General features: G+C 36.9%; 2 protein-coding genes across 4 annotated transcripts; both read right to left on the minus strand.

Moving 5' to 3' along the window:
- Nucleotides 1–26: 26 nt before the first annotated feature.
- LOC145222458 (transient receptor potential-gamma protein-like) lies at nucleotides 27–13,128 on the minus strand. 2 transcript variants are annotated; one of them, XM_080088591.1, is made up of 12 exons: nucleotides 13,063–13,128; nucleotides 11,296–11,417; nucleotides 9,474–9,659; nucleotides 8,732–8,988; nucleotides 7,228–7,434; nucleotides 5,972–6,076; nucleotides 5,248–5,403; nucleotides 4,150–4,458; nucleotides 3,431–3,578; nucleotides 3,230–3,343; nucleotides 2,271–2,439; nucleotides 27–1,696 (listed from the first exon to the last, which is right to left on the minus strand). In XM_080088591.1, the coding sequence occupies exons 2-12, from the start codon at nucleotides 11,360–11,362 to the stop codon at nucleotides 844–846; spliced, it is 2,571 nt and encodes an 856-aa protein (XP_079944717.1). In that variant the 5' UTR covers nucleotides 11,363–11,417; nucleotides 13,063–13,128; the 3' UTR covers nucleotides 27–843. The 2 variants fall into 2 exon arrangements, with proteins under 2 accessions (XP_079944717.1, XP_079944718.1); XM_080088592.1 differs by lacking the exon at nucleotides 13,063–13,128 and adding an exon at nucleotides 11,608–11,931.
- Nucleotides 13,129–13,236: 108 nt separating this feature from the next.
- Nucleotides 13,237–18,348, minus strand: LOC145222470 (kelch-like protein 3). 2 transcript variants are annotated; one of them, XM_080088609.1, is made up of 11 exons: nucleotides 18,097–18,348; nucleotides 17,511–17,634; nucleotides 17,155–17,308; nucleotides 16,873–17,054; nucleotides 16,528–16,674; nucleotides 16,020–16,095; nucleotides 15,867–15,952; nucleotides 15,084–15,282; nucleotides 14,685–14,828; nucleotides 13,826–13,984; nucleotides 13,237–13,379 (listed from the first exon to the last, which is right to left on the minus strand). In XM_080088609.1, exons 1-11 carry the CDS (start codon nucleotides 18,222–18,224, stop codon nucleotides 13,369–13,371), a joined length of 1,410 nt encoding a protein of 469 aa, XP_079944735.1. In that variant the 5' UTR covers nucleotides 18,225–18,348; the 3' UTR covers nucleotides 13,237–13,368. The 2 variants fall into 2 exon arrangements, with proteins under 2 accessions (XP_079944735.1, XP_079944734.1); XM_080088608.1 differs by having other exon boundaries at nucleotides 16,873–17,087.
- Nucleotides 18,349–24,967: the final 6,619 nt, after the last annotated feature.

Here is a 24,967-nt window from a genome sequence, read left to right on the forward strand (position 1 = left end):
TCTTGTTCAGAAATTTAGTTTGTAAAATTAGAGGTTTGTTTGTATTTAGTCGTTGTTAGAAATATGTGTAAACGATGCACGTTTTGAACATTACTTTTTGCAGATACAATGCTAGGCAACAATGTAACGGAATAGAACTAATAAAATGTTGCATATGTTGGTCGAGACTTTTGAAACTAGCTGCACTAATAGTGACTTCTACAAAAGCAGTAAACAGTTTTTGTCACATGTTGATGTTAACAACAAATTATAAAATACACTTTGTTTAACCAATACAAAATAGCAGGAAAATACACTTGTTTAACCAATACAAAATAGCAGGAAAATACACTTGTTTAACCAATACAAAATAACATGAAGCAGTGGGATAGTAAAAGTAAATCAGACAATCTTGCTTCCCACACTTCGAAAGTAGTTTTTCCAATTTGTACCTCATGTTCACCATTAGGCAAAGTCACTACTATGTTTAGTATTTCGAACGACAATTTTTAATGACTCGTTTAATGAACAACATTGAGGATTTAAATCTTCTGGAAAAGGAAAAACCAAAAACTTTAAAACCATTGTTCTAAACCTGACCGCATATTAGCAACAGGCATTCCTTAAAATAGACCGTAGATGACAGATCAAACAAGTCAAACAGAATACAACAACTGTTTTGAACATAATCAGTAAGAGGCCGTCTTGTCAAGATTGCTGCATATATTACTAGCCCGACGTATTACAAGCAGCAACTCTATTAAATACGTTACTCCTCATTAAACTGATTGTAGCTAATAATACTGTCAGATCTTCTTACAGTGGGTACAATAGATGCTCTTAAGGTCTAAGTCAAAAATATGATTATTTTTCCCGGCGTGCTCTCCTTCGTACAAGCCTTCGGAACTTGAACCTTCTCACCAAATCCAAAATGGCGGAATTCCATTTGCGCTTCAGGGTCTTGCACTCGTCACGTGAAAATTTCTTCCCCTCGCAGCTGCAAAACTTCCTCGCTAAAATCCGGAACCACATCGGGTATTCGCCCTTGACGTAAGCGCGAACGTTCGGAAGTAAGTTCATAGGTGGGGGTAGAACCGCCTCGCGCCTGATAAAGCGGATCCAAACCGCTGCACGATGCAGTTTCCATTCAACCTCAGCATTGCTACTGGTATCTTCGTAGGTTTTAGACATCATTGCAATAAGCATATTGATTAAGACCAAAATGACAACCACGTGATAGAAAATGACCAATGAGCGTGCTGTATTCTCGGTGACGTAATGTCGACCCGAGAGCGAAATTTGGGACAAATCGAGTTGACCAAATATGGCCCAGTAGAGAGTCTCAAGTGAGTTACCCACACCCGAAAAAAGAACTTTCTTTTCGCAAGCCCCAGTGGAATTACGAGATTGGCAAAACATTTCCTTTCCTTGTGCAGTACCGTAGTACCAGTAAAGCTCGCTAAGGCCTAAAGCAAAGCAGGCAACAACTAGAGCGAAAATAAACAGGAACTCCAGGATATTGGTTGTCATGCGAGCTAGTGAAACCTGTAATGGACCTAACGATCGCAGAGTTCTGATGAGACTAAGGACACGCAGACAGACGAACACATAAGCCCATGAGAGTAGGGCTTCTGATATCAATTTGTATTCAGTTGCACTCCATTTGTTTCTGGGTATTCTTGTCACGTCGTTTTGATGTTGAACGTATTCGATTATTCTGAAAAACAAAACATTTTAGTAGAGAAATCATCGCCTGTGATACTGTTTGGTTTTAGAACACTATATGGGTCTGTTCATAAGTTTACAGAGGAAAATAACGGCCCAAATAGACGTCACTGCTGTGCAACTTTATATCTATCTATTATGTGACTCAAGTGGATATAAACGGGTGTAACTGAAGAGGCCGATCGTATCACTGATGATGGCATCGTTTAATTAATAAATCATGTAACGTTTAATTAATAAATCATGTCGTCATTTGGGCTGTAGTATTCATCATAAACTTCTTTGTTTTTTAAATGGGTGGTTTTGGTTCCACAGTGTATGGTTTGCTTTGTAGATGTATACATATTTTCATTATTGTCACAGAAATGCATTTTTCCCTTGTGTTTGATTATCTAGCAGAATTTTGTGCCAAAAACTTCTGTTTAAAATTTATCTGACGATGACAACAGAAATGGTCAAAACGTTGTAATGTTTACCGCCCAGATTTTGGCATGTATTTTCTTGCTGCTTCTGTTTTAAATTTCCACAGTCTAATTAAGTCGGTTACCTTATTATATAGACCTCACCTTAGTACGACGCTAGCGGTCATAAGAGAGAGTTGGACAATGTCATTTATGTTCCACCAATCGGTTAAATATTTCCAAAAACCGCGGTTTACACATTCATGAAACTCCTGAATCCATTTCCCGAGGATCCAGAAAAAGATTAACCATTCAACAGGCGTTGGAGGTGCTCCTATATAATAAGCTTAGTTAATAGCCTTCATACTTTGCGTTTTGTTATTATTTTCATTCATCTTTGACCTATGTGGCGTTCAGTTACCATTTTCATTCATCTTTGACCTATGTGGCGTTCAGTTACCATTTTTATTCATCTTTGACCTATGTGGTTTTGCTACAAATGCTTCGCAACAGTTAGTTTTATATTTTCTCGTTGAGTTGCCTTTAGGCAAGTGTTTTGTGTGTAGCTCGGTAGGTAGAACGCGAAAGGCTCCTGATGTGTTTTCGAATTCCACCGCAGGCTAGGTTTACGAGCCTACATCTTGCCATTTGGAAACGCTGGGTGACCGGCTGATTCTGCATGACGCTTTAATGATCAACTCAAGCTGGTCAGCAAAATAAATCCTGAATTAAACCGTTCCTTTGTCGACCTATCTCAGTGGTTCCCAACCTTTTTTGTTACATTCCTCCCTTCGCCCATTTTCGAACTATACATTCCTCCCCATAAGAAGAAAAACAAATATAACATTAAAAATTAAAGCATTTTGAAATAGACCTTATAATTAGGGATGTCCATTCAGAATCCTTTACCAAATGTGAACCGGGTCCAAATTATAATGGACATAATAATGTACATACAAAAATATTCTGTAACGTTTTCAATGTAATTTTTTGGCAGTTTTTATGAAATTCCTCCCCTGAACTCATAAATTTCCCCCCCGGGGAGGAATTCCTCCCCGGTTAGGAACCACTGACCTATCTTATAGTGTAATGTTCTTGCCAGTCTTGGTATTAATTTTTCTTACCCAAGTAATCGTTGATTTCGGATTTACAGGCCACATTGTATATGATTAAGATGATGAAGGCCAGATCAGACACCATGTGGCATGCAAAGCAAATAGCGGGCCGCGTGATCAGTTCTGTAAACATGAAATCACAAACGTCACATATCACATGAACAACCGTTTGACATCACGATTCATATGAAAACCACGTGTATTACTTACTTCCAATCCAATTTGTGGGTACAATTAGATAAGCCAGTGAATAAAACGGAAAAAGAAGACCAACAAGCAAATGGACAAGTAGCCATTTCCACATTTGAGGTTGACGCATAAATTCGGCTCCTTCATAGTTAATGATGGTAATGCATTGCTGAAGTATTAAAAAAAACATACATATTAATTTAAATTGAGCATATTTTGTTGCTTTGTTTGTAATTTAATTTGTAGTTTAGACTTCGAATATTCGTTTAGGACAAGAGCGCACAATTTGCTTACATCAAGGGCTACGTTGTACAGCCCGCGGAGACGATTGAATTTAAACAAACTGTGCTCGATAAACTGTTTCAATACAAGCCTAACAAAAACGGCAAATTATTTTTGTGTGTGCGTTTGAGCAGATAAATGCGCCCGTGTTTTTTCTGCGACCTAATAATATGTCTTGAAACAATTGCGGATATTATTGGCAACCTAGTATAAGCGTGTTTAAAACGCGACATAGTAATAAACTTTAGTTATGTAAAGGTGCGGCCCGTGGTCTAGTTTTGTTAATTGCATTTTGTCTATTAATGTTAAGATGGCACACCTCCTCTTTAGAAACCTCAAATGCTTTATAAGTGATTTTTTGCGAGCACCATGGAACCAATGACTCCATGCCTTACAAAAGTGAAAAAGGTACGATCATATAGTTATGTTTTCATCATTATGAAATCCCACCAAGTCACCTGTAAGTTAAAATGGGTCGCAAACTTGACTAGCCTCATTCCAATAGCGTCATCCAGAAGCTGTAGACTTTCGTGGGGCTGTTTCAGTTCCTTATCACCGACCATTAATTCTGACCTGTCATGATTTTGAGGATTGTCGCCGTTTTCGAGAAGTTCAGAGTCCACCTGCTTATTTTCCTCCAATTCTATGTCAGCATTTTTGCGCAGCCGTGAGGCTTTCTGTGACCTTTGAACTGTTTGCATGTTTGTGTTGTTTGTTGTGGTGAACTCGCATCCGAAAAAGCTAAAGAGCTCGTCAGAAGAGCGTACCTAAAATAAAAAGAAATGCTAGTATTAGATTTAAAGTAGGAACGCTATACAAATGAGGGAGTTACAGGCTACAGGTTTTATTCTTGCTGTTGAGAAAAAACGAACTAGACAGTTCACATCCTAATAGAAAAGTAAACCTAACCTAGATTTGATTTCTTTAAAGCCCTTTGTAGCAATGAAAAATCACCCTGAATCGCATGTAAGTTCAACTTTACCATTGGATCCTTGCAGTGGTAAAAGTCCAAACTCGACATATTTCGATACATATACATAGCACTGAGTACCATACCTGCTTCTAGACAGCCATTGTGGGTTTGAATCCCACAGCATGCTTCATTTTTTTTTAACAAGAAGTGCTCAAAGGGCAAAAATGTGGTGCACAAAATTGGTGGATAATAACTATACGCGCTACACCGTCACATAACGCTTTATAACATAATGGTATAGCTGCAGTGCGTTCAGCCATTGTAGACTGGTTGTATATTACTGTTTTGTGCTTCAGTATACGTTTCAATGTTGCATAGTTATTTCCGGCTTGGTGATTGTGCGGGGCAATTGAGTTTATATAACTCAACTTAACTTAACTTAAACCCTTTAGGGTTGATTGCCAGTTCCAGTATTCGATATGCTTTCCAACAGATATTGCTGAGTTGCTAAGTTTTCTTTCAACAAACGAAATAAACTCAACTTAACCCAACCCTTCAGGGCTAATGGTTAGTTCCAGTATTTAATATGCTTTCCAATATATAATGTTGTCATTAAAATAACGCTACATTTGGAATGAGCTACCTGGTCTAGAATATTACACATGTAGTCTTCGACGTCTGCTTCGATCTCATCATAATATTCGCTATGCTCCGGTTCCTTTTTCGAATTTTTCCGAATAATTTTCATAAGCTCCATGCAGTGCGACATGGTGTCGTGGTCGCTTCTCTCTTTAGAAATCTGACCATAACCAAAATCTTTATTCTACTATGATAAAATAATTATAAACACAAAGAAATAGGTTTACTTGTTGTCAACTCTGCGAAGAACCTAAAGGCAAAAGCTTTACAAAAAAACTCAATAGACAAACGTAGCATCAAGACCTGTTTTCGTCACGTTGCATTCTCGGGCGAATATTGATAAAATTGGTAACTCGAAAATATCACATTGGATTTTATTCAAAAATTCTGTTGACCTTGGGGTCATAGTCTTAAAGCGTCGTCAAAAACCAAATTGCCAAAGATATTTACACAAAGAACATATTCCATTGCAGACATTTGAAAGAATCGCCGTTGTCATCATTAGTGCAGATTAGATAAGAACCTTACTAAATACATTTTGAGTGCAGACTTTGCACTAATGATAACCAAAGCGTTCGTTGCAATGTCTGCAAAAATTAATTGACTACACAACCTAGCTGACAGTTCTGTTTTCCTTAACCTTTTTACAATCAAAACGCTAGAGATTTTTACACCTTCAATAGAATTCTGAGATCCCAACAAGCACTTATCCCAAATCCTTCGCATACCTCATGTTCTGTGTATACGGTGATATAAACCGGAGTGGAATTTGCTTTGCAATAAATCCTGCGTTCGTTTGCTGCTTCCCAAGACGAGCCTTCGGCGTTTGGCACCTAAATAACAGTGAGGTACAGAGATTTAAACCCACATCAGTTGACTAAAGCTGATACTACTGAAGTATCAAAGTTGCTCTGCTGTTGTATGTGACATTATCATCATTACAGTTATTTGCAGTTGCGTATACGGTTGTTGCATGCAAATAAAACACACTGGGCAAGTAACTGGCAAATGGCTAAGGGACCGTATTTTTTCGTTGTATAAAGTTTCATCCTAGTGACCCATGCACAAGGAAGTTATGGCTTAATACTGTGTGATCGACCATTACCCACCGAAAGTGACCCAAAAGATTCAAAAGGTCGTAACGTGGCCAGCTCTTTCCGGATTGGCGACTGGTATGTTTATTTGAGGTCCAAGCTCGAAGTGTGAAATCGAGCACAAATATATGGTCCGTTTTGTCAAACCTAAATTTAATAACGCACCAATCCCACTCCCCAAATGCGTTCGCATCACGTAAAATATATCCACCAATTTTGCGCCCCACTACTTTGTGTTTGGCTGCATCTTAACGTTACGCTGCTATATTCGGCCTTAAAACTGTTCTAGTGCAGCGTTTCCAAAATTTCTTCGATCCGCGGATCAAATATTTATTTAAAATTGATTCGGGCTCACCACAAGCAACAAACCTAAATATATTTACAACATTTTTGTTAAACGTACACCATACTTAGAAAACATAACAGCATGCAATACTGTAAGTAGGTACATGTTTGTATAGCTTTGTGAAAATTAAAAGAAAATTTTACTTACGTTAGTAACTGCACTCATTGCGAATATTTAAAAACAAATTGTGCGATAATGCTACGGTTAAAGCTACTATCGTTGGGGTGGGGTTTAAAAACAATAAACCCAACTTCTACACTTAGTTCCTAACCCTATCCCAGTCTCACTGTTAATTTGAATACATGTCCTGTTACGCCACTTATCGGCATTAAGCAAACTTTGTCTGTTGTGAGTTCTGAAGTTAGTAGCTCCACCACTTAAAAATGCCCTCGTAGTTCACTGGAGGGCTAAGGCCTACAATTTGGAAATTAGTATTCTGGTATATTTGTGCTGCTACGACACGACCGGAAAACTGCAATCCTTCGAAAAACGCCAGTGAATTTCAAACACCAGACATAGTAAACACTACTCCAAAGGAATTTACCTTAATTCTGTGTCCGGCTTTATACAACAGCTCTACCATTTCGTAATGACCGCAGTATGACGCAAGAATCATGGGAGTGAAGCTTGGAAAGTAGTAATGACTGGATGGCATCTTTATATCCAACTGAGTGTCGTGTTTCAAAATCGCCCGGGCTCCGTCTAAAAAGTTCTGCTGAATCGCGTGGAACAAACAGTCGTCGATGTCAACCTGGAATTTCAAATGCAACTTTTTGTTTGGCTGTAAAAACCATTCTGTTGTAATCCTTGTAACGATTTACATCTCTTAAACCTAACACCACTGTAATTAAAACCTACGTGCTTTCAGCAGAGTTGTAAGTCAGGCAGGGTTCGGGCTTAGGTTTCTTAACAAAACGGGCTTGATTCAGGCCTTTACACTCTGTGTCGGTTATTTTTTGAAAAAAATTAACCAGCCAAGTAGCCAGTTGCTGGACCTGACCTAATGCCAAACAGCCCTAAAACGCCTTGTTTAAGACCAATTGTCTATTGTGTTCGTTGTTATGGTCTTTCCTGTCAGCTTTCTTATTAAACACGTATTTTTATGGAATCTATTTTGATTAGGACAATATCGTTTGTTGTGAATTGCATTTGTCTATAAAGTATATTAAACGAACAGATTTTACCATGACTTACTGATAAAATGGCAGTAACATTCGACCAATTGACGGTGTGTGAAAATAATAGCGCATTCGGTTTTTGTTTCGCTGTCAAGTAAACACTAGGTAGAACAACTAAGGTTTTGCAAAATCGCCCTATATTCTTGAAATACACCTATATTTACCGAACTTAAAAAAAGTGTTAAAATTTGGTGAATTATTCCTATAATCGACGCATGTTAGCGCAGCTTATAATTTGATGTGACAAGAATATTCCTGAGCAGACCTATAGCCTTTATTTCAAACTCGCCATGTGCGATATACAGCATACCTGCCCAGTCAAAATCCCTGACAAATTACATCCGGGAATATATCGTCACGTCACGACGCGGGTCTAACGCCAACAATGTGTTTTATTTTATAGACACATCAAACTAAAAAGGCTTACTAGGAACGTTACAGCAATAATGGGTGTATTTTATTAAATTCAGTCAACTAAACATCGCAAAATGTACAGCAAAAAGTTTTGCATAACCGGGTAGTTGCTTTGTGGTGTTACCACTGATAAGAAAAAATGTTTATTTCTAGAAGCCAAGGGCAAAACGTACTTCAATTTTTTTACAAAGTATACAGTCCTTTTAATAGTAGTGGGCCCCAATGTATACGCCCGAACCTGGTAGTACAAACCTAAAAGGTCGAATATGGTTGGGAAATTAGCCTAACAAATATGTACTAAATGTACCACTGCACGCAGTAATTCAATATGCAATCCTAGCGCATGCATATCTGCGCAAGAAAGCAAAGTACGCTGTATCGACCTAAGATTTTTTCCAAGACTAAAATACGGTTTGAAAAACGAAAAAAGTCCGACTTTTAACCCTGAGTCTTTACCTGATTTTCAAGAAGCAGTTCGCACAATTCAACGTTTTTCTGGTCAATGGCAATTCTCAGAACCGATCTCATTTTTTCGTCCTTGCAGTCATTATTTAGGGTCACATTGTTTTCCCTGAGGACACGGAGAAGTTCAACCATGTATTTTATGTCTTTGTTTTCGTGAGCCAACTTTATCGCCACCCAAGTCAACCGAGTCGCCTCTTCTTGTGGGTTTTTCTCAACGTCAAAGTTAAATTCCACGCATTTGGCGTCACCTGAAAAACAAAGTACCAGTTACAGTTGGAGATATATCCGAAGTCAATAATTAAACAAAATTTCAAAATGGCTACAGGTGCAAAAAAGACTCCTATCTATGGTAGTAAATAAGGAAATGCAACTTCCTTTAGCTTGTCTAGCTTCCACGTTAGAAGGCATTAGAAGGGTTAAACACCCTTATTATAATTATTCATATGTCAATAACAAAATAGAACTATATAAATTATAATAAAAAAAATCAGTGCCCTGCCCATTTACAATGAGGTAACAGTTTATGAATAGATTTTACAGGAGTGCAATTAGTCAAACGGGAACTGAGAACCTCTACAGTTTCAAAGTAGGCGCGGAAAAGGATGTAATAATGTCAAGCCATTTGAAAGAAAAAAGTGTCGCAACTTTTCAACTTTTTTGACCCTAATATTGACATTTGAACTTTGAAAGTGTCTTGGAAGTTGGGTGTTAACTGACAGTCGAAACGACTCACCGGTGGCGGCTTTGTCAACTGAAGGGTTTGAATCGACACGAATTTCATGATACTGTAAAGATTCGTATCTCGATAGACGAACGGGGTTGTAGGAAGGTCTGTTAGGGTTCTGGCATTCCGCATCAATGAAGCTAAAATCAAAGCTTTGTTCTTCTACTACGTCATTTAAAGGGGAGTTCCCCGCCCCTGAAACGCAAAAAATGGTAAAAATGCAAAAACGTTAAGTTCCAGCGAAATGACCATGAACGACTCTAGGTCTGTTGTATACGTAAAACAAACATCGCGTCGTCAAAAACAAAGCCGCCAGAGAGCTTAGCATAGAAAACACATACCAACAAATTTGTATCTCTTCCAGCAGTCTTTACGATAATATGCCGACGTTTCGATGCCGATAACTTAAAGGTCGCTTTTGCACCATTGAGCAAGGTGTTATCGCTTGACCATTGGTGCGCTCTGCGTTTTTTTCCGCTGTGTTTTGTGTGTTTTGCCGCTCTTGTTGACATACATAAACTTCGTGTTTTCAATTTATGCCATTACCCTGATGAAGGTGTCTCGTATGGGACATCGAAACGTCGGCATGTTATTAAAACAGCTAGAAGAGCAAAAAAAAAATTGATACATTATGCCCGGCAGCAACAGTTTATTCGTGGCTAGCTCAATCGAATAAACTTAAGAATTGATTCAAAGCTAAATAAATCATACACCGTGAAAAGCGTTTTCCAACAATTTGCGCTATTTTTACTAGACTTCCTGAGGTTTTTTATTGCACCACGCTGCTTATACTTTCAATAGGGAACTAAAGGAATAAAATTCCCTACTGCGCTATGACTCGTTTCTCCACAGTATTGCGTAAAAAGATAACTGTCGATTACGTTGTAACGGTGTAATGACACGATCTGGCTGCACGCCGAACTCAGGCCCGTCAATATAAGTTTGCCGGTTCCTGTTTTATATACAGCACAACTTTACATAACAAGGATCTACTATTTAAACAATACAATTCACGGAGTCTGTTGTAAAATGTGAATCACCAGCCTACAGTGTTCATTCTTTCAATGGAATTTATTCTAGTCTCCCACCCAAACCAAACCATTGTATCTGTTTTTCCTTCACATTGTTAAGGGTGGTCCTAAAATCCTAATGATGCCGTATGTTAAACGCATGAGACAATATAAAGCCCAAAATGAGTATTTATGACTGAAGTATAATGTTATTGCATTCAAAACCTCTAATCGTTAGCATTTTAATAAGTTTCATTAGTAGATTGCGTATTTTAGATCCCGTTTGTTACTGGTTGAAAGGTATTTAGCGTGGAAACATAGTTTGGTTTAAATGTTACACAGACACAGTGTACAGTGGCGACTAACTTGCTTTTTTGCAAAATACACTGAAAGGTTCCAGTGGCGTAGGCAGCCAAAAATTTTGGGAGGGGCCAAATAATTTGTTGTCTAATACAACTTTTTGCTAACGCTCGGCGTGCTTTTACCAAACACGTGACTTGCCAAACTGTGGTTCGACGGGACAGCCAAACGCTTTATTGATTTATTCCATGTCTGCATAAATCAAAAAAGCATGGATTTCGGCTTACAACATGGTGACAAAAGTCATTTTTGGTAATTAATATATTCCTGTGATAGTTGAAAGACGAAACTACAATGATGAGGGACAAAACTACACTAAATTAAAGTTTATCAATGTACAACTTTGAAAATTTGGGAGGGGCCATGGCCCCTCCCTGGCTACGCCACTGAAAGGTTCAACTGGCCTAGTACGAAACTTGTGATTTTCTAGATCCTCAAAACTTTGCGCCAAAGTTACTTACCACGAAAAATACTGGTTGTATCAACCGTTCTGTTGTGTTGATAAATCGGTACTGTCCTTTCACCCATTTCTGCATGTAAATTTCACTTAATTTGTGCCGTTGACCAACTCATTTGCCTATGTCTGGAAATAAAACATCACACCTCAGCAATACTAAGCAACTACAACTTTAGCAGGCCCAGCGGCAAATAATAGCTACAATCCGTGTCTAGCGATGTGAAACGAATACAGGCTAAAAAGTAACGCACCAGCAAACAAGAATGAAAACAGGAACAAAGTTGTCTTACTATCAGAGCGTTGGTTTTGCTCTTACCTTTTTCTATTACCAATTTTCATCGAATTTAGCAGAAATTAGAACAACCTGTAAGCTGTAACTACATAATTGTCAACCAAGGAAGGGTGAGGAGGCTTTAACTTAGTGACGATATTTGCACGCAATAAAGCGTGTCCAGGCCTTCTTTCTTTTTTCTCTTCTTTTTGTCTGCATTGTTTTCTGCCATATTAACTTTTTAAGTCTGGTCGTTTAAAGATTTACACAGAAAATGAACACTTCAGCAATATTTAACACCTTCTCCATCCTAAAAGAACTAGTATTGGGGGTGTGCCTATTTTGAAGCAAACCATTTGGAAACAGGTGGTTACGTTTTGTGGGATGAGAAAAAATGATATTTGAAGTTTTACTATTGTATTTGGCCCTATACTATTACGGGATTTCTATCTCCAAAAAACTGGATTTGCAACTGTTTATGAAACTTGCTGATTTTTTTTTCAAGCTTTATTGCTAAAAGACATACTATCTTAAGTGGTCTATAATAAGCAGTGCGTAACCATAGTGCACTTAATACTAATGCTCTTTAGCAGTGGTCTTCAACCTGTGGGGTCCAACCCATTGCTACGTGATACAGCCCCAATAATGACATTTTGTGTCCAAACTAATACAGCGGGTATAGGGAAAAATACATAAATTTACTGATTTCTGCAAACCGGTGAGCTTTAATGCAAATTAGATTCGCCAAATTAAATAAAACTTTTGGGTTGTAACATTTGAGCGTAATAGTGTTCGCTAAATGCTAATATTTAAAGTCTACTTGAAAATTAAGCGGGCATATTTACATGAAAATAGTTTCAGTTTCGGCATTACTTGAAACATTTTTCTCCCTTTCAGAAAAAAAATGGGGTTGCATGTAAATGCAGATTTAATTTTCTTTAAATTGTTGGGGTTACTTTGAAAAAAAGTTGAAGACCAATGCTCTATGGTATCATAATAAATCAAATAAAAAGTTAATTAAGAACAAAATGGTAAAAGCACCATCACTTATTAAAACTGTAAAATGGTGTTTTTTAATTTGACATGGTCTGCAGTAAAACCAATAACAAACACAGTAATATAAAACTGTGCTCATACAGAAATCGTACTGAACCAACGCATGCACTAATAATATACATTGCATACTGAACAACACAGACTAATTCAAGTGTACTGAAAGCTTTAGTTTAGTATGTAGATTAGTTTAGTAGTTTTTAAGGTTTATCAAACCTGTTATGTTTGCACATTAGGCAGTAAAACCAATGACTAGATTTTTCATATGTTGAACAAAAGATAAAAAATATTTAAGTGATTGAGTTTTCAGTTAAGCAAAAGCATATTAAAGACATAAAAAGATATACATCATAGAAAAATTAAAACACTGGAAGAATTCAAATGTGTAAAGTGTATTCAAATAATTGTGCTGCATTGATAAACAACAGTGCTTTGTGATCAACTTACACAACTGCGCAAGCACCAATTACTGGTTGGTCGATTTCAAATGTTAATGTCCATGTGTTGTCAGTTGGATCATATACTTCAACAGATTTTAATTGTTTTGCATTGTTTCTGTTAGCAAAAATAAAAAAATAATCTTGACTGTTAAAAGCTTCGAAGATTTACATTTTTTCTTACCCTCCGACGACGACAATTTTGTTTCCAACAACACAAGCACTTGCATAACATCGTGCAACGTTAAGTGGCGCAACAAATTTCCACTGATTTGATTCTGGTTCATAGCATTCCACTGAACTCAGCCAGTTGATGTTATGTCCACCCTCAGTTCAATTGTTACATAAATATATTTTTGGTAATTTTTTTTTATTAAAGATAATAGAAATGAAAAACCTAACTTTGTTTAAAACACTACATACGGATCTGTTCATAAGTTTAATGGTGAAAATAACGGCCCAAATAGACGTAAAAAGCAACATGCTTTATTGTTCAAACGTTTCGGCAAATGCTCATGCCATCATCAGTGATATCTAGATTCCAAACACTGTTAAGCTCTTCTGGTGAGAGTGCAGCTGTGTGCTTTTTTCGTTGAATGAAGAAGGTTGAAACATATCGACTGTAGATATCCCTGATGATGGCATGAGCATTTGCCGAAACATTTGAACAATAAAGCATGTTGCTGTTTACGTCTATTTGGGCCGTTATTTTCACCATTAACTTTGTTTACATAACAAGTGAAGTGATACATGATATGAGTACAGTTTGTTACCTATTGCATAAATGTGTTCATCCAGCACAACACATATCAAACACCTTCTTGCTTGATTAAGAGGAGTAATCTCATTCCATTCCCCAATTTCTTCATCATACCTTTCACATGAACTTAAATCTTTTTCACCATCATATCCCCCAACACAATACAGTACACCTGTAACATGGATGTAAACTTTAAGTATGTTGCACGAAAACTAACAATTAAATAAATAGATATTTGGATTTTTACATTGAAGTTGTAACCTTCCATGAAGAAAAGTCATAAAAAAAACTAGAAGGGTGGCTTAGCACATATTGCCATGGAACATACACTACAGCCTATTTCAAAACATATATTTTCGTATAGTTATTTTATTATGGGTCCCATAACAGCCTGGGTCCCATAACCTTCTTTTCACCATTGTTTGTTTTGCAAGCCGGAAGTCATGGATCCCCACACATGCAAAGTTGTCAAAAAAACATTTTATGAGATAACTATGACAAGTTTTAGTGGTATGAGTTTAAACACGGTGATGAAAAATTCTGCATAAATTATCATGCTATTTGAGCTGCAAACTATTCAAATCGGATTCAATTCAGCCACGGTTTGTAAAATTTACCCATTTTAGGGGTTAGTGGGGACAAATGGTGGGGCTGTATGGTAAAACCTAACAATCAACAACTCAAAATGGCATATTCTATAAACTGTTTAAATTTCTTTCAATTTGGACATTGTTTAAACATTTACATTTTAGGGCTCTTCAGGGAAGGGGACCCACAATGATATTAATAATAAATAGTTCCTATTTTGAAAAAAATGGTTTGTATAATCATGCAAAAAGAGTGTACAGAAAGAAAATACTGTTAAAGTATACTTCTCAGATTTGCAGTTCCATGACCAAATCGCCCAACTAATAAATTGGGAATGCTTGTCCATTTGTTTGTCTTCATGTCAAACTTTTCACAAGATGATAAAGTTCCAAAGAGCTTGTTTATTCCCCCAACAACAAAAATTTCACCTATAAAACAAAACACAGAAGCATATTGCAGACTGAAAATTTGCCTAATTTTTTTCAAGAGGTAAAAAATGTTTTTTTTAAACAAATCTGTGCTTACAAGACATTGGTTGCTTTTAACTTCAGATGCAAGGAAATTCTACTACACTAGGTCAGGGGTGTCCAAACCTTGTTCCATTTTTCATTCGTTAGTTGTCACTTATTAGTAAAGCACTGTTTTGAAGAAAGTGTCTACCATCCAAGAATAAATTAAATTACTTTTCATGTGCTGTGCACCACATTTGACTCGAGTCTGTAACATCTCAGGAAGTTTGTTCCATTCGGTTGGTTCATCCAAATCAAACATTTCAACAGTGCTGCAAGCATTGGACCCCCCTTTATCTTCAGCCCCTCCTAAGCTATAAATCTTGCTTCCAAACTTTACTGCACATGCATAAACTCTGCCAGAGTTTAGTTTCTGCAAAAAAAATAATCCAAACACCTGTATTTTGTTCATTTGCATTTAGTTATTAGATGAATTTCTGTGGTTTTTAACCTTTTTATGTCACAACCCATTTTAACAACCAAATGTATCTTGCGACCCCTCTTCAAAAACTGCCATGTTTTTTTACAATCACTAGAATAAACTTTAGGCAAAGAGAAATGGTCTAAGCTAGCTGATCTGTTCGGTTTTCATACACAAAGTATCTTGTGGTATTTTGACGTTCATTTACCCACACTGCAATGTGGCACTTGCATTGAGTTATCTTCTGTGCAGTGATGTAAGAAAGTATTTGTTGGGTATTGTAATGGTCATAATGGAACACAAAATTAGTTAAATGGTTTCACTGTTTTGTTGTTTTTATTTTTGTTATTGCTGATAAAAATTTACTTTTTTAATGTTTATTAAAAGGCCTTCAGTAAAATGGCAAACAACCGCCAAGGGGGTCGCAACCCCTGGGTTAAAAACCACTGCTTTACAATGACCATGTACCAATGACTCTTTACAGTGGCTATATTTACTGTGTGTTTACTAGTGGTGGTATTTGTTGTGAAACTTACTGGTAGTTGTTTTGATTTCCTTGTGATCATGTCATATATGACACAGTCTGTCATTAAATTTTTTCCAGCAATCAGAATAAAATTGTCTACAAGGAAAAAAGTGATGTTATATTTTTTCTAAATTAACAATAAAAAACACATCGTAAACAATACCTGTGCAATGTAGTTTTGTGCATTTTCGAAATGCATCTCCAAGCAAATGCAAACAAACATTGTTTTGCACCAAATTCTAAACAAATAAACATGGCATATAGTTGGGAAACTGAGGTAAGTTTGTTATCAACAAAACAAAGCGCATCAGCATGTCAAATGTAAATCCCATATAACATGTAATGTTTCTTTAAACGAGTATTGTTCTTTCCAACGAAACTTCATTGTAAATAATCGACATTTCGATGTCCCTTAAAAGGATGAGCAATACTTATTTATACATTATGCCTGACAGCAACACCTTGTTTATGTATTGTTTCTGTTAATTCTAAAAAAATCTGATTAATCACACAAACATATGAGTTGGGTCTGTAAATTGGATCCAGAATATTATGTAACATGTTTTTATAAATCCGTCAGATTTAAAAATGAAAAACAGAGTATAAGCTTACTTTTGGCAATAAAAAAAATTTAAATGAAATCATCATGTTGTGCTACGAGAGCTCTTTACCTCTTCAAAGACTTGGTTAAGAAGAAAGTTTGTCCTCAATGCGTTCAAATCAAGTAGAGAAAAGAGCTTTAAGAAAAACTTCTCACGGTCACAGGGGTTATAATTAACCCATCCCACTATTGCAAAAAAAGCACCTTCTTCACAACTCTAAACATTAAAGATTCATTGTAAAAGAGTCAAACCTGTTGGGCTTTACAACAACATCTTATTGTCAGCTGAAAACAACACCTAATTTGTGTAGTATTTTTCAGTTAAAAGAACAACAACCTAATCTTAAAAATCAGTCTTAAGAGTTGCCTTAAGCAAAACAAACAAATTTACTTTCTTTTTAAAGTTTTCACATACTTTGTTGTTTTGGTTGATAACAGCAGTTACATCATCCACTTCAAACTGCAAGAAATCATCCAGGAGTGCAATTTCAGCCAAGTTTTCAACAATAGTTTGGTTGGTTTTAATTAGAACCTCATCAAGGTTGTATCGTTGTGCACACATTCGGAAAGTTAAGCAGTTTTCAACATTTATGGCATCTAACATAAATGAGCAGCAATGGGATTTTAGAGCTGAAACATTTAGTTATAATTTGCAAAAAATCAGATCTAGAGAAAAGCATAGATTTCTAAAAAACACCTTCATTTTCAGTGTATTCTGCATCATCTACAATATCAAGCACATTTTCCTCTGTAATTTCGATTTTGCCAGAATAAATAAAGTTAATAATCTTGGCAAGCCTTTGAGGCGGAATCTTTTTCATGTCTACACTCTCTTTATATTTCTCTACCATCTGTAAAATGAAGCAAAATATATTTAAATCCAAAAATGTCCATCATAAATTAGTTGGAGTTATTACATACTAAATCTTGTCGCCTACGGTTAGTCAATAAATTATTCAAATTATGTTTGGTAGCATAAACAGCTTGGCAAATGTGAGTTGCAATTAACCAGATTTGTCTGTGTCACAAAATGTTACTACAGCAAACATTTACCTCAATTGTGAACATCTTCTTAAAATAGTTGGAGACAAGCATCATCACATTTTTGTGGACTCGAAATTCCTGACCTTCTGATGTAAGAATTAGGTCACAAGTAGAATCAGCTGATGTGCGATCTCTGAAAAGTTTAACAACGACATTAAACATTCTCTAAAAACTGTGAAATAGGCTGAACCACAGGAAAACAACCTATTCCGTAAAAAAATAGAAAATATACTAATAAATATTGCAGTGGTGCTTCAATATTTTGTCATAAACTATTACAATGACTAGTTAAAAAGTTTATGAACCACTACGATATGTCAAGACAGTTAAGATATGAGTAAAGCAATACTTCACAATTGCATGTTTTAATATATGTTGAATCTTCATTAACTTACAGAAAAGATTGGACACCAAAATTTTCAACTGTTGTTTCTGTACCATTACTGTTACCAAATCCAGTTGAGCGTTTAATTGACTGGGCATAAGTGGAAAAAAGACATTTTCATACTTGGTTATAGACCTGGACTTTCAACGTTAAAATAATCTACAATAATTTTTTTTCATTCAATGTTTAATAACAAACAAACAAACCCACCCATTTAGTTGATCTGCCAACCAAACTTTATGTTGAACAGCAGATTCCTCCATGTTACACAGTAAAAAAAATTGACTGTTGACATATACAAAAACAGTGAGATACAACTTTAAGCAACATACAACCATCAAGGCAGCAGCCAACGGCAGGAATGGTTCTGGGGAAAGAAAGTAACACCAAGCAAAGCAGTGCGGACAGAGGTCAGGCCAAGCTATCCTTCAGCTGCGCATACTCAGGCCAAGCTATCCTTCAGCTGCGCATACTCAGGCCAAGCTATCGTTCAGCTGCGCATACTCAGGCCAAGCTATCCTTCAGCTGCGCATACTCAGGCCAAGCTATCCTTCAGCTGCGCATACTCAGGCCAAGCTATCCTTCAGCTGCGCATACTCAGGCCAAGCTATCCTTCAGCTGCGCATACTCAGGCCAAGCTATCCTTCAGCTGTGCATACTCAGGCCAAGCTATCCTTCAGCTGCGCATACTCAGTGATTACAATGTACAAACGCCTGTGATAAGTGTTATATAAAAAAGGTAATTTTTGACGGTCTGTTGATGCAGACCCGAGAATTACATTGTTGGAATCGGTCGTCAGTCGTCACATTCTTGATTTCAAAATTCCTCATCACAGAGCTAGTTTATAAAACCCAGAATGTCGGCTCGGGGAATCCCCGTAATGAAATCTGTCGCTTCCGTGCGAAGAATTGTTTCCTTTACGTCACTAACAGCCCAATGATTTTGAAATCATTGAACAGCCTAACATGCGAGTAATAAAACGAGTGCTGCCCCAAACCTGCAGGTGTTTGTACTGGAAAAGTATCAAAGTAAAATATTGCGTAAAATATGATGATTTACAAAATATGTAGCCTATGTGTGATGTGTTATTTGACGTCCTTTTTACAAGTATGATGTGTTATTTGATACAACATGTTTTACAGGATCGAAGTTTGTAAAACACACTGATGACATAATTTGCCAAAACAGCTATAGCTCAAGTGAATTGTTGCTTGACGGTTACCGCAGAGCATTTCAAAATTTCACGCGAGCTTTTGCACATTGGTAAACATTAGGATTTGTTACGCAATTAAATTTGCTTCTATTGATTCCTCTTGGCCTTTAGTCTAACTTTGGTAAAGATGATCATTAGTAAAGTTATACAACCTATTGATTAAATTGCATCTTTAAAAACAATTCACGTTTCAATATTAAAACGTGAGTGTACGTGCCATGCTTATGTTGCAATAAAATGCCCGTTTATTTCGAAACAATTGTAATTGTTGCGTTTCAATCGATGTCAGTTCAATTAATTACGTGACTACAAACGCATTTGTGGTTAGTTGGAAATACGTTTTAAAACCGACGTAACTTGAACAAAGATGCGATTTCGACGTTACACAAACTCTACGCCAGTGCCCCTGCAAACTATTCGTATCTTGTGTCGCATAAACAGAATAAAAGGTTTCTGGAGTATCACAAACAAGTTTACTCGCACTTGACGACATGTTTTTTTTTCTAACCATTTAATATGGTTCTACATATTGGCCAAATATTCGGATTGAGCCAGTACCGTTAAGGCGTTTTAGACATGGTTTGGAAATAGTACCAAACGTTAGCACGCAAGTATATTTTATAACAAAAATTGGCACGGCGGTGTAATCGAGTTCGACACCCCTGCTGTAGAATCACAAGTCACAACCTACTGCACTACTTGACAAGGTACACAACCTGTTGCATAAACAAAGGAATACTATTCTGAATGCACAAACACCTGTCAGGAAAGTTACTAGTTTTTCAGTACATCTCGATTATAAGGTTTAAATAAGTTACTACAAAACTCAGAAATTGTGTAACGTCCCGTGAACGCGCCCCGGTTACAGCGCGGAACGTCACACGAGGGGGGATTGAAACGCGATTCCTAAAGGTCTCCAACAAGCAGTCCACACAGATAGGGAGTTTTTTTTTCTTATATTCAAACACTTTCAATGAAGAGGACGATGGGAGGCGAGAGAAACCATAGGAAACGGTTTTTACATAAAGCATGGCATTACTGCGCTTTAAACGTATCACTGCGCTTTAAACGTAGAAAGATAACTCAAAGCTTACCAACTGTTATGAAAACCGGAAGAAAATATTACATGGACAATCCCAGAAATCACTGTCAAACACCTAGATCAGTGGTTCTTAACATTTTTATAACGGCCAAACCCCTACGATATTCTTGAGCCTTTTGGCGAACCCCAAATTTTCATCCTAGGTTTTTAACCCATTTTGTTTGGTGGGTCACAATTAGTTTTCTTTCAAACGTAGTGGCAACAGTTACTGTTTGTCAGATTGTTAAATTCTGACATAATAGTACAATAAACTTGTTTCATGATTGCTTTAATTCCGGCAATTTTTGGTTTTTACCAAAATGAAGCATTGTATTTTTGGCATACAAACATGAAACAGATGAAGTAATAAGTTTTTGCTGCAAAACTTCGTTGTGTTTCTGCTTACAAACAACGCGAACAATGCTCTTTGTTACGTCAAAAAAAGAAAATAAAACCTTAGTGCAGGGGTGCACAACCATTTTGCTAAGACGGCCGGATCGCAAATTCTTATGATCACCAACGGCCGTCATATACCTGCTTATTTTTGTTTTAAAATACTTGGTTTATATCATGTATTTATCTAATATCGCCCAAAAAGCCCAGATCAATTTCTTGCTCGGTGCACAGATTGAGCTGCACAGCGAGGTGATCAGTCTTAACTGTTTATGATGTCATAATCTATATTGTGATGCTTGTGGTACCTGTTTTGTTCGCATTGTTTACACACAATAGGCGTACAAAAAGTCTGACGCATATGGTTATTAGGCTGGTAATACTCTTTTTAGTACAAAAACTGTTTAGAGCAGTTTAAAACATCCCTGCCTAAGTTTAACCTTCCAGTGTTTTGATATTTGGCTAATACAAATTGCCGTTTTGGGCCACTATAGACCCTAAAGTCTGACAAAAACGAGTATTTGTATTGTAATTCAAAACGACCTTCGTCGAACCCCCGATTCGGCTTTGCCGAACCCCTGGGGTTCGATCGAACCCCGGTTACGAACCACTGACACAGATACACAACAAAGCATGAGACCACAATATGCCAATATGACGTCATACACAATGCTTACCAAGCTAAGTAGAGCGACAGTGTAGAAAAGTCACGCTTCACGTGAATATCGTACAAGAACGCTGCGTAAACAAATACAACTTAAATAAACCCAACTACACGTACAGTACGACAATTAAAAAAAAGAAAAAGACATTTTAGGTCATTGCAGTTTAGGTCAAGTTCACAGCGGTTAGCATTCCTTATGGTAATTCACAATATTGAGTCATTAAACACATATATACAAAGTGACTCACCAATAATTAATCGTCAACACGACAATAGACAGCTTTTATAAACCAACCGACGCAGCACCGTGCTCCACGGAAGTCAACAACGAAAATAACTAAACCTCGTTCCGTTATCACACAAAACTGGCAGTCGATTATTACGTCACACAACGCAATAGACTACAACACAAGCTGCATTGAGGGAAAGCGGGAATCAATAGAAATCGGCAATTACTGGCAAATAAGATGTAACAAATTGCAACATAAAATAATTCATGGGGAAAAAATTTAACGATGTTTGTTAAACTGAAACGTCGGAACAGAAGTTGCAACAACGACATCGACGAAATTAAATGCGAAAAAAACCATATTTTGTTTAAACTCAAAAGTGAAAGCATAGTTGTTGAAATGTTTGCGCATGTTTCGACCAAAAAATGCGCCCTCGTGGGTAGCAAAATATATTGAAAACAAACGTGTAAGTGCCAACACTTTTGTAAAATATCTGTTTTTAAAATTATAAAAAGTTATGCACAAATTCACCAACGGCAATTTCTGGAATTGTTTTCTCCTCACGTGAAGTGTTTTCTCCTCACGTGAAGCGTGACTTATTCCTGTACTGTCACCAAACATAGCTTGGTAAGGACTGTGTGTGACGTCATAAAGGCGCATTGTGGTGATATATGTTATTGTATGTTTACGTGTGCCAGATTGGAAAGTTTTATTTTTGCGCGGAGGATATTTTTGTCGTCAAAATAATTGCGCGGATTTTTGCGCAGGATTACAATTTTCTGCGCGGATTGATAGACTTTTGATTGACGGGTGGATTTAACGATTAACGCAATTTGTATGTAACGCCTACAAGACTATCCAGCCGACAAAAAGAACAACTAAATAAAGTAATAAACACGACGAATCTTCAGTTTTGCTCTATTGCACACGCAGCTGTTCTGCTCGATTCTACAATTTTTCATTTTCATAACGATTCAAACATTTTGCTGATTTGTTTGTAAGGATAGTTTATGATTGTCAAACTGCTCTTAACTGTCAGTAATTAGAATATGTCATGCAGAAAACATTATTTTATGTAACTTGCCCAGCCGACAGTCACTTTATTAGTCAAACTACGTCCTAAAAATACAGATAAATGTACTTTTAATGATTACGTTAGTAAAATAGAAATGTTATTTCAAGCGTGACGATCGGTAATTTTCGATGTGCTTGACTGATTTACGCGGATTGTTCGCGGATAAGGCTTGTAACGACATAGAACTGCATTGTGCAACGAAATAAATCCTCCGCGCAGGCCATTCTTTCCAATCTGGTAGGTGTGCACCAGTAATTGATGCGAGTTGAATACTCTTGCTATTTACTCTCTACGGTTACCACAACAGTTGGTAAGAATTGTGCTATATTTCTGCATTTAAAGCGCAGTGTGTTAATGTCATGCTTTATGCTGAAACCGTTTCCTATTCGTTTTCCATCGTCTCTTGCCGTCCTCTTTGTCCTGCATTCAAAAAATTCCCCTAATAAGATCAGCAAGACACCTATCTGGAGGCTATTAGGAATCGCGTTTTAATTCTCTTCTCGTGTGACGTTCCGCGCTATAACCGGAGCGCGTTCACGGGACGTTATACACACATAAATTTTTGACAGTAGACAAAGTAATTATCTTGAAAAATGGCTGATTTGCAAAAAATTATTACAGCTTTTTGGCAAAAAATCTAGTACTTTGGCGAGAACATTATATGGAGAATCTTTTCTCCCTCAATTTCTACCACAGGTGGGTGCAGTCGCTAATTCGTACAGCTATTTGTGCTTTGTAAAACACAGGGCCGACGAGACCTGTTCATACAGAGTTGTAAACGGGTCTGAAATTGGAGCCCGAACCAGGCTCAAACCCGAAAGTACAAGCCCGAAACCCAGCCCGAACCCAATTCGTGTTTGAGAAGTCCATTTAGGCCCGAAAGTTTGATTGGCAAGCATATACATTGAAGCACCAGGAAAGAACAAGACAACCAACACAATAGACAAATGTTCTTGCACAAGGCGTTTAGGGCCGCTTAACATTAAGTCGGCTCCAGCAACTAGCTGCCAGTTAAATTTATTCAAAACAATACTGGCACAGAGTGTAAAGTCAGGCCCAAATCAGGCCCGTTTTTTTGAAGAAATCCAAGCCCGAACCCACCCGAATCCGAACCCTGCCCGAAAGGCCCGGCCCGAAAGACCCGGCCTCGTATCGTGAAACCTTATACTCACGACTTACAATGAACAGGGGCGCAAAACGTTTTTTGTTTTAACTTTTTGACTAATTTAGTCATCAGTGTAGCAATTGAATCTAGATCTGGTGTCTGGATAGGTATGTCTGTTTGTTTGGTCAGTAAGAATAAGGTCCCGTGTCTTTTTAGACCAATAGTGTCATTTTAAAACTGTTTTAGAAGCCAATAGTCACTATTTTTGAAAAAGGTTGTATTTACGGCCCTGATAGCTACGAGACATCAATCAGAATTTTTTTATTATAAAGTTGAGTTAAAGAGAAAAAGTTTATGTATGTGAAACATTTAACATATCAAAAGCAAAACAGATATGTCCGAAACTTACTATGTTTGGCATAATTTCCAAAGTTTAAACCAAACCTTTTGAAGCCCATACATACAGACAAACGAAGTGCAAAGTCATTCCACGCCTAGTCATCCGTTAATAAAAGTTGCCAGGGCATGTAGTTTCGTTTAAACTCCACTTCAAAATTGAGTCAGTAAACACCACACTGTAAATCCCTTTGTTTGGTTGCAAAATAAAGTTGGGGAATTTTTTTACTGCAACACTGTAAGCTTTTTCGCCATTAAAGCCATTAAAGTTACACTAGACTACTAGAGAGACTATTGGTGGTAGATTTCTTGTCATTTAGTTTTCCGCCTTTTCAAACTTTCTAAAGGGTTATTGCAACTATTATAATTTAGACAGCAATGCTTTATGAAAGATAAGCCTTGACACAGCATTTTAAAGTCAAACTGATGTTTTTTTTACTATAGTAGTCAAAACGGTTAGTAAAATCAACTTTTTGGAAACCGTTTTTAGTGCAACTGGTGCCTACAGATTTAGAGATTAAAAATGGCATTGTTTATTATTTACCTCTTCGTTGCGTCCGTGGTTCAGGCATCGAAAGGTGGGTGACAACATTTCCAATTCTAACACTTTCTAATTTTATGATGTTTTTGTTTAAAGGCCAGCATAACATATGCGAAGAACCGATGCTAACGCAAACTTCAGGAAACATCTCATCACCAAACTATCCTTCCAATTATAACGATTCCCTCAATTGCACTTAACAAATTATTGCCCTAGAAAATCAGGTAACATGCAACATATTTAGAATTAAACTGACTGCCAACTTATAACTCATTGTAATGGTTATTTCTGAATACAAAAATTATTTTTAATCTAACTTATTGTTTATTATTCGAGGTTATTCTGATCACTTTTCTTGACTTTTCCATTGAATTTGGAACAA

This window comes from Phallusia mammillata, chromosome 4, assembly GCF_965637545.1.
Source record: "Phallusia mammillata chromosome 4, kaPhaMamm4.hap1.1, whole genome shotgun sequence".
Taxonomy (NCBI): domain Eukaryota; kingdom Metazoa; phylum Chordata; class Ascidiacea; order Phlebobranchia; family Ascidiidae; genus Phallusia; species Phallusia mammillata.